Below are 10,620 nucleotides of genomic sequence, written 5' to 3'. Positions count from 1 at the left end.
ACTTAGAGGAAGAAGAAGAAGAAGAAGAAGAAGAAGAAGAAGAAGAAGAAGAAGAAGAAGAAGAAGACTTTCAATTTCCCATATTGCAAACAAACACCTTATGGACTTGTCGAGCTTCCGTAGGAGATCCCGTTTGTTCTCGTCTTTTTAGGCTCCCAGTATGGATCCTCAATCCAACTTTGTTTCGTTTTTTTAGTTTTAGTTTTGTGGTTCCCTGACTCTAAAGAACTTCTGACAAATCCCTTAACGCATTTGGACATCATGTTTACCACCACCGGCTCCCGGGGCCTATGTGAGTCTACTTAACCACTGCCGGGGTATCGCAGTCCCCTCTCTACTATGGTTTTACAGTAGCAGCTAATTAGCTTAGCTGCCTAGTGTTAGCATCGGACTGTCATTCATTTACTCTTGGCTGTGTCTGTCAACAACAGCTGGGTTTAGTTAATTAATAACCACAATTTTGCGTTTTCGTTTAGTCGGTTGACCCTTATGTGTAATAGCCATCTTCTGAATCAAGCTAAATCCGTGTTGTTTATGTGTTCTTTGGTGGTGGAAGGCGTACTTTGATTCTATAACGTTACTCAAGTAACGCTAGGTGTAACGTTACTGTACACTTATCACTCTGTCAAAGACGTCATTACATGAAAAATGATGTTTAACTGCTAGTTAAGTAAAAATGTGTAAGTGTAACCAGACAAATTGGTTTAAAAGTTGTACTGAAAGCAGACATTCTGTGTATTTTATTTTATGGTCCTTGTGTCATTAAATTGTTATTATTGATTCGTGCTCGCCAAAGTATTTCACGCTTTTGTTGGTGTTGGTGGTGGTAGAGCTGAAGCCATTTCTCATATGTGATCATTTGATACTTCTTGTCATTACAATAGTGAACTTAATATCCTATGTCAGATGAAAGAAGTCATCTGAAAACATCACTCTAAAAAAGATGGCAAAAAGCATTTTAAACTAATTTCAGACACAAATTATTAATTAGTGCAGAAGTAATTATTATATTATTATTATAATTAGAAGTAATTATTTAATAGTTTTTTATAGTCCTAGTATATTCAAAAAATAGTGAGGAAAAAAGTGAGAAATTGACTCTTCAATATATCTTATTGTAGGACTTCCAAATATAAATATTTCTAAGAATTAAAAGTAAAGCAGAAATCCTTATAGTAGAGAAGGTCTGGTCATGAAAGATTATCAGACAATTATCAGACAAATTTCTTAAATAATTTCTGCGAGGTAGCTGTTTGAGCATTTACATCTCTGTATTTTATTTGTATTGTATATTTCGTTCAGGCATTCAGGTTGTAAGTGTCATATTTTTCTAATACCTTCATATAGTCTGTAGATACTGTTTTAATTTAACAATCACTATTAACTAAAGCTGTCAGATAAGTACTCTGGAGTAAAATGTACAGTATTTCCCTCTGAAATATAATAGAACAGAAGAAAAAACTCAAATAAAGCTTCAAATACCTCAACTTTGTTGTACAACTAAAGTACAACTAATCACTAAATGTACTTACTTTCCACCACTGTTGTTCTGCACAGACAAGGCTCCTCTGTGTAAAGGCCTTCTGTTGGTTCTCAATGGGCTGACATTAATGCTTACCCTGCTGCCACAGTACCAAGAACTGTTTGCATATAACCTTCAGGCCATCACACAGCAGCACCAGGTATGTCTCCACCGCTTGTCTCCCTAATTGTAAGCTTGTGTCTAATATCCGCAGATTTAGATGTGCACGTGCCCTTGGGTGTCCTAATTCAGGATTAGGGTTTGCTTAAAATCACACAATTTACTTTGACTTAGACTAAGTACATCAAGACACACTTATTTCAGAAAAATGTGAAAGGTCATTCTAGACCAGGGGCATGATAGCTTGACCATAGGATTTTAACACAATATCTTTAGACTAGCTTTAAGATGCATCTCATACTGCATCTAATTTGCAAATTAATTTTGGATTCCAAAGACCTTCTTTGACCAGAGACAAACTCCACTACCACTCTCTATACCTCTAATCACATGCTTATGCTGGTGCATGATGCATGGCTGCTGAAAACCATGAGATGCAGTTGAAAGCTCTGAAAAGCTACAAATTGGTCCTGTTTCATAGATGTATGAAGATGCTTTTGTTTTGAAATTAAGTGGTTCTTGGTGGGCCTGGCATGAGATTGGATATTGCATTTGGGTTACGTCCACTGTGTTATCCAGGCAACGGGTGATTACGCAAAGTCATAAAGATGTGTAGCTACAACTTGTTTATATTATTTTGTTTTTTTCTTTGCGCTGTAGCTGTGGAGGTTGTTGTGTGGCAGACTGGTCTGCCTCGATGTGAAGGACTCCTTCTGTAGCAGTCTACTCATTTACAACTTCCGAATTTTTGAAAGGAGGTTTGGCACCAGGAAGTTTTCTGTAAGTACCACAGCTGTTGATAAATGTGTACATGCAGAGTACAAATATAATAAATTTGCTAATATACTTAGCTGACCTACATTACATCAGAATCTGAAATGAGTACATTTATTGTGTAGAGCTTTTCTAATCAAGATGTTGCAACTTCATCTTTAAGGGAACAGGATGCACTACTTCAACCGACAACATGTTTGACCCACTCATTTGGCAGACAATATTTGGCACTAAATTTGTGTTTGTAAAAATAAAGTAAAAATATTTTAGGACATAGACAGGACTTGTACTAACCATCACATATGGTGCTCTTCTTAATTTCAGTCCTTCTTGTTGGGCACTTGGTGTGTCTCTGCACTGATAGACTTCCTGCTAGCCCAGGCTTTCCAGTTTCTTTTTGATAATGAGGTGGAGGAACTGCCTGCAGGACTGTGAGTAGCCACAGTACCTGCTTTGCATCACTGATACAATTATTGCATGTCTGAAAAGGGAAACTTCTTTTGTTTTGTTTTATTTTTTCAATCTTCTCGCCATGTGGGATCCTGCATTTAAAACATCCACAGCCTGGAATTTGGTTATGTTATCTTGATTTTATTTGGGTAGGCAGTATTTAGGTGATGAGGGATTGAAAACGCATTACACAATCTACCTCCATACAAGGAGAGGATGTAAAATTTCTTTGTGAAATTTAGAAATAAAATATGGAAATGAAATGAAATCCATTAATATTAAAAATATATATCATTTAGAAGATGTAAGATTGTAAATAAGCTATTTGTAAAAGCCTTATAACGTGAAGCCAAACATTGTCTTTTCAAGCCTGTAATATTACTTAACAGTAAATGTTAGTTTCAAAATCATGTTAAAGGGCAACTTTGCCATTTTTTAACTTGCTTGCTTTGGCTTTAGGTTATGTTATTAATGTACATTAGTACTTTTAAACCGCCCATCTGACTTCCCTATATTAAAATATTTCTCTGCATCTTGCTTAAAAACTACAGATGGCATCACCCGGAAGAGTTTATTGTTAGTAGGAGTTCATATAATATCATCTGGGGGGAGCTCTGGAAAAGCAGGTTGATCATGATGACAAACTCCATAGTGTGAGCAACGAGATATCATAATCTGAACTAAAGATTCCTCCAAGTGATGTCATCTGGAGGCAACCTAAGGAAGTCAGAGAGAACTTTAATGGGATTCATTTACATGAATACTACTTTTGATTCTACTCGAACTAGAACCAAAAGAAGCAAGTTCATTATCGGTGCAGGCCTCCTTTATAGGTTTGTATTTTTTCTTCCTGTTAACGTCTTTTTTCATCTCATGCCCATTCTTATTTCTTTTTTTTTTCCTTCTCTCGTAGGCTTGCTCCAGTCTTCTCTCTGTTTGTGCCTTTCTACTTGTCAATTCCCAGGATGCCTGTCACCCAGGTCCTAGGCCACATACACATAACCAACAAGTCTCTGGTCTACATAGTAGGCTTGCAGGTAAGCCCATGTTCTGATTGTGTGAATGTGGATGTAGTTTTGCATTGTCTCCTGCTGCTCTTCCATCTGATATTTACTGTTTCTCTTTAACTTTCCCCAGCTGTTGACTTCTAGCCCCTTCATGTGGCTCCTTGCACTCAGTGGACTGGTGAGAACATAAAATCTTCTTTTAACTTCTGAACACTGAATCAGTGTTAATTGGAACTAATTGTCACCAGTAGTAGTTATATTAGATGCTTGTTGAAGGTCGTCCCATTTAGCGCACAGCTCATGTATTGTTCCAGAGAATCAAAAAATGTGCTGTAATGGATCATGTCTGTGCAGTGGCTCTAGGAACTGACATTTCTCATTTGTAATAGTGTTAACATAAAAAAAAGTTACATCCCTTCGTAACATAGCTGGGTACATCAGGATGCTGTGGCTTTGCTCCCAGCAGAAAAGTGGTTAACGTGGTAAAATGTGATCTTAATAAAGTAAAGCCTGTGATTTCCACACTGTCTACACGTTTTTGTGAATGTTCCTTTCAGATCTCGGGCGAACTGTACCAGTCCAATGCTCTCCGGTTACAGAAGCTCCTCTTTGTACCTGCCTGGGTTTCTTGTGTTGGACAGTATATTCTGGAGCCACTCTTCTCAAGTGAGTCCAGTTTGTAATCACAGACATAACATGAAGTCGTTGTCTCTCATTGCCTAACTGTGGAATAATAACCTGTATATGTTTAACAGTGCAGTGATGCAGAATTTTGTAACATAAGTTCTCTTGATTTATTTTTTTTATCTTCATTTGAAAAGTATAACATCGGAAAAAAAAAAGAGTCCCCATGCTGGTAAAAGTTTTTAGGTAAAAGGCTAATTTTCCAGATGCCCTTTATAGATCCACGTCCCCTCCGGGGTCGCCACAGCAGAACATGTTCTGCTCATTGATTTGGCAGGGGATTTTACGCAGGATGCCCTTCCTGCCACAGCCCTCCCTTTTTTTCATCCGGCTCTAGACTAGCATCAAAGTTGCCCTTGGTGGCTGGGTGGGGCCACACCTGGTAGGGTGGAATTTGAACCCACGGCCTTTCAAATGAATGCACACATAACTCGAAGTGAAATGTAACAGAAATCTAGCTTGGTTGCTGCTTTGGATCTAAAATGTTTAAATCACTATATGTTACACATTGACTATTGCTCTATAGATCTTTTTGTGCGGTATCACCTGTTATTTGGGGTTATTTGTTTTTTGTTGTTCTGTTAATTTCTTCTTTTAATCTGTGCACCACAAGGCTCCCAACCAGCCAGTGAGACGCTCCTGGGGATGGGTGCCACCCTTGACATCCAGAGGCAGCAGAGGATGGATCTGCTCGACCAACAGCTGCTGCTGGCCCAGTATAATGAGGCCAGAAGAAACACAAGACAACAGCCGCAGGTGGATGGATACACACAGAGACTCACTGACCCCCCCAACCCCACCAACTGCAGTTATACAAGAAATCCCTAGAAGTATTAGAGTATGTACTAACTTCTTGATTCTGTTACAATGTCTGTGTGCAGGCTTGGTTTTCACAGTGGACGAGGTTATTCCCCTCTCTCAGACACAGAGGACAAAACCGCCCACAAATGCAGCCTCGCCCTCAGGCCCAGACACACCCACCCACACAACCACCACTATTGGATAACTCTCCTGTCGCAGAAGAACAGGTGAGTGTATCCCTGTGTGTGTCTGTGTATGTTTACACGTGTACCTTGATCCGCGTAGGTAGTTTTAGTTGGCTTTCTGTAATTTCTAGATATTCTTTGACATATTTTATGACCTGGATGACTCAGAATCCTCATGTTCAGACAGACTTCTAGCTCTCTTTTTCTGTAACTTGTTTTTATGTTACCCCAGTGCCACATTTTGCCCAGGGCACCCTTGTAAAATATTCCCAGGTGAAGATTTCTCTGGTGCTGATGTCTCTTCACTGATGTTTGTTTTTGTCCCCCAGGTTGCACGGCTGGTAGAAATGGGCTTTTCTAGGATTGATGCCCTTGAGGCCCTCAGAGCTTCAAACAACGACATCAACATGGCAACTAACTTCCTCTTGCAACACTGAAAGGGAGAGAGCTCAGTGAGAAAAACAGAGGTGAATGAGGACAGGATGAAAGCAGGAAGAGTAGCAACCAAAGCAGATGATACTAAAAAAGCAAAGCTGACAGAAAAAGTGGAAGAGAATAAATGACAGGGAATGATGAAGTACAGGAGAGAAGACAGCAAATTTGTACAGACAATCTGAAGGCTGTCACTGCTTCCTAAAACTGCGTTAGGCTGACTTGAACTGAACTGAGGGCAATAGCAGTCTAATGAAGATGTGTGAATCACAAAGTGAGAGACATTTGCGTCAGAGCTTTCTGACGGTCGGAATAGTGTGAAACAGGCGTCATTGCTCAAGGCAGATGAGTTAGATCTCTAACTCCAAGGGAATCCCTATGAAAGTATCCAGAAAAAAAACTGGTCAGAGCTTTCTTCACAGTACATTTTAAAAGCACTTGTCTTTTGTACAGTGAGGAAGTATAAAGTTGGAAGTATTTAAAACAGGCCTGATGGTGAAGCACATGGATTCCAACTTATAGCTGTGTCAAATAGTTCTTCATAACCCTCTGTACTGCCATTCTCCTCCAAAAATGGCTGTTGTGTAACCAGCACTGTAGATATTGATAGAGTAAGGATACACACAGCTTGAAATAAACGAAGTGTTTTTTACACAATCCAGAGTTTTTTCTTTTAGATAAAAAAAAATACTTTTTGTGTCACATTTCAGGCTTTTCACCTCGGACAGTTGCAGTTGTTCCATTGAAACAATAGCAGAGATGCAGGGATTGCTGCATAGGTTATATTTTACTCAAAAAAAAGGTGCAGAGGTCATAATTACAACTTCAGAAAATATAATCAAAGCATACTCAAACATCATAACTTACTTTAACATTATTTTGTTACACTTTTGTTTCTCTTGGAAATGTTATGGAACAAATAGGACTCCACCCATTCCTCTGACGAACAACTACTCTAGAAGCCTCAACTTTTAAGAGCTTATTGGTTTGACTGTAACTCTACATGCAGCTCTACGTGTACTTTGTTGATGAAAAGTCTCTTTGGCAGGTTGCATGTTAGGTGGGCTATCTTAGGGTGTGTGAGGCACACACAAATAGATGCACAGTAGCCCTTTACAGAGCCTATGTTTCATTTGAAACAGTTTCATTCGTTTCATAGTCTCACATGCAAAGATCTTAAGGTTTAAATTATTCTATTCTGTCTTAGCTGAGTTTGAGTATTTTTTTTCTCCTCCAGCACATGTGTCTACATCATAACAACTTTTAAAAGTCTTATGATATTTATTATGCAATATCATGACAAGAGAAATTTATGGAGACTATGCACTGCATAGTAATTACTTAGTGTATATAAAAGAGAAGTAATATTGCAGCCACTATGTATTGATGTCAAAGACAGATGCTAGTTTTATATTTTGTCCATAATAATAATATTAATATATGACCACTAAGGTGAGTCTGTCATTTGTGTGTATGTATTTTTAAGAATGATGTAATAGTATGTAGGTGTGATGGGGAGTTGTTGCATGAACAACTTAATGATGAAGTGTAATGAATCATATTTGAGCTGTGGAATAAATCAAAGTATTGACTAATTATTTGCATCCAATGGGAGGTATTCATTACAACAAGCATGCACTTAAATGATAATCCAAATCTTCTGCCATACTAGTCCTTAGTTTGAGAACATCTTAAAATTGTGAAACTTTTAATTTGACATGCTGTATCTGGCTAAATAGGGTCCTAAACAGGAAAGTTGAAATAATAATAATAATAATAATAAAAATATGTTGTGGCCCTAACCCTGGGGGTTCATGGGTGGTTGCTCTACTAACCAGGGTAGTACATTATCACTAAAATCAATGTCAGAAGTGGGATTTAAACCCATCCCTCCAGGAGAGATGTCAACCTGAAGGCAACACCTTAGTCCACTCATCTATCCTAATAAGATGCTATTGTTCACATTACTACTGCATTCTGTCCCTATACATGCAAATATTGAGTCCTTTGTATTTCTTTAATCTGCCAAAATTTCAAGGCTCATAAAAGTGCCACCGCTTTCCTGGAAATTTAGTCTACGAGGGTTTATAGGTTTTATTTGCTATACAAAAAATACCAATCTGAAATTTTATCAACACAAGTTCTGTGGTATGCAATCTGAAGCATGTTTTCTAATTTTATTACAAGTTTATTACTAGTAATTGGTGCTTTGCTCTAAGATTAACCTTGCTGTTATTGGGAAAAATGGCAGTTTATAACCAATTTCCTTTTTTTTCCACTAGATGGAGACATTGAGTCAGAAAATGTGTCTTTGTTGTTGCCATTCAGCCCTCTGCCACACCCACCCTGTTCAGATTATTCAGGGAAAGACAGCTCCAGAAGACAATTTCGCTTCAGGGTGGCTGAATATCAATGTAGAGAAATTATTCACATCTTCAAGTCAAAGAATTTCAGAAGCTAACCAATGACATTTTGAGCAGGATTTATATCTCACTTCACACTTAACACTTCACATCTCATCTGAACTCATACATACTCTCAAAAACATGTTTTTAAAAAAATGTTATTATTAAAAGGTCTCCTGAGTTCACGGTGACACAGTTCCATCCTCTCTCAGCTAATGTCAGACCCAGTCAAGCAGTGCAACTTTAATGGCTGCTGAATTGAAAAGCAGCTTAAATCAAAGGGATTAATATCAGTGTCTTTTTGTTTCAGTGTTTAATTAAAGACAATGATTAAAGAATAATGTTTCATTAAATAAAAGCTTCAAGGAGACATGGTTTTGAAAAGCCTAAATGTGCAACATAATTTGCCCATCATTTAGGTCAATAATGCATTTTGAAGACTGTGTTTATAGCTGGCAATTTCACAGGAGAGTAAACATGTCTAAGATTTGGATGCATATCTCTTGGTTGAATCAGCAGTGCTGAGTGTAGGAAACAGAACAATTATGTATTTTCTGATGTTTTCACCATCTCTGGGAGGGAAACCAGTATCTTTATCCTTAATGCATCAGCAGTTGTCTCAGGCCATTTGTGATAGCAAACAGCATTTGTCACCATGTAGGGGCAGACTGGCGATTGTATGTCAGACTGGCTCAACCCTGTATCCAAAATGGCTGCCCTCGTGTAGTGACTCGCAACCATTAAGATACATCCATACTCGCATGTATATGGAAGGTAAATCTTTTTATTTAAATAAAAGTTACAATAAGAATAATATTTAAATAATATTTCAAATATGATATAGCAAGTAAATCCCTCAGAGGCCATTGGTTTGGAGTACATGATGCTGTCTGATAATAATAATAATAATAATAATAATAATAATAATAATAATAATAATAATAATAATAATTATTATTATTATTATTATTATTATTATTATTATCATTATTATTATTATTATTATTATTATTATTATTATTATTATTATTTAATTAAACACATTTTGTATATGTGCTTGTGAAACTTCACTTTCATCAAAAAACTGCCCTTTGTAGCAATAACTGCATGACAAATCAGTTTTTTTTTTTTCAGATATTCTGGTGTGATTTCCACTACCTTCTGTAGAACTTTCCAAAGGTCTACTGTGCTAGTTGGGCAGTGCTCCTGAACTGTTCGGTCCAGCTTCTCCCAAACCAGCTTGATGGGGTTCACAGTGACACAATCCGGAGGAATGCTTGGGGTCAAGTTATCCCTAATCAGTCATTTCTAAAGCATCCCCAGATCTTTGACTTAACAGTCCATAAGACATTGTTCCAGTCATGTAAAGTCTTGGCCCACAGCCACATTTGCTTCCAATTTTCCATCCTTAGTAGGGTTTTTTTTATTGGCAGCTGACCTACTGATCTTCTTTTACACAGTGTCTGTCACTCTCGTTTTATTTAACAATGCAGCCAATTCAGGAGCACAGAGACATCTGTTTTTAAAGAAGGACACTTGAAAGTACTTGTCTTTTTGGACAGATGTACACTTGGGCCTTTCACTTCTACTTCTATTCTAATTGGTTCCAGTTGCAGCATGTCTCTGACTAGGGTACACCTTTTAATTAAAGATTTAATTTTTTGTCTGTATCACCTGTCTGAAGACAATTATACACATCTGAGTTTCTAAGAAAAGCTGTTTTTGTTTGGCCCATTTTTGTTCTAATTTACACTGAAAATCTCTCTGCTGTAAATGTAACAAGATGCATTTACCAACACTTCTAAATTCATAAAAATGTCTTTTGTCTCAAACCAACATTTAAAATAAACAAATTGCCATAGAATCTCTTGGCTGGCAGCAGAATGCTTGAAGTTGCCATTGTTCCTTGTCCCAGCCAAGAAGTTATATGGCAACACTTGTGATATGACAAACTGATGTTTTATCACTGCACATTGTAGACATTGAACACAATTTGAGCTTTAGATTAGCACATATGTTCAGATCATTTAAGGAAATGTTTTCCTTACAATGTAGCTTCATATGTAACATACATCTTATCATCTCTCTCTGCCAGAAACCAATTAAATCTGTTTAAAAATATGACAAACTGTTCCTGTAAAGCAGCAATAATTAACTATGGGCAGTCCAATATTCAGTGTCTCGTTAGTACTGTTACAGCAGCTCCTGAGAAAAAATATCTGTTTGTATAACAATAATAA

General features: G+C 37.4%; 1 protein-coding gene across 2 annotated transcripts; it reads left to right on the top strand.

The window, feature by feature from the left end:
• Positions 1–52: 52 nt before the first annotated feature.
• Positions 53–7,571, top strand: ubac2 (UBA domain containing 2). Of its 2 annotated transcripts, XM_067517428.1 has the most exons (11): positions 53–292; positions 1,558–1,682; positions 2,303–2,422; positions 2,741–2,847; positions 3,655–3,699; positions 3,780–3,903; positions 4,004–4,051; positions 4,431–4,539; positions 5,171–5,313; positions 5,439–5,585; positions 5,873–7,571. In XM_067517428.1, the coding sequence occupies exons 1-11, from the start codon at positions 262–264 to the stop codon at positions 5,978–5,980; spliced, it is 1,107 nt and encodes a 368-aa protein (XP_067373529.1). In that variant the 5' UTR covers positions 53–261; the 3' UTR covers positions 5,981–7,571. The 2 variants fall into 2 exon arrangements, with proteins under 2 accessions (XP_067373529.1, XP_067373537.1); XM_067517436.1 differs by lacking the exon at positions 3,655–3,699 and having other exon boundaries at positions 56–292.
• The last annotated feature ends 3,049 nt before the right edge of the window (positions 7,572–10,620 follow it).

This window comes from Channa argus, chromosome 1, assembly GCF_033026475.1.
Source record: "Channa argus isolate prfri chromosome 1, Channa argus male v1.0, whole genome shotgun sequence".
Classification (NCBI taxonomy): domain Eukaryota; kingdom Metazoa; phylum Chordata; class Actinopteri; order Anabantiformes; family Channidae; genus Channa; species Channa argus.
The sequence above is the reverse complement of the archived record's forward strand: the minus strand, read 5'-3'. Positions and strand labels throughout refer to the sequence as shown.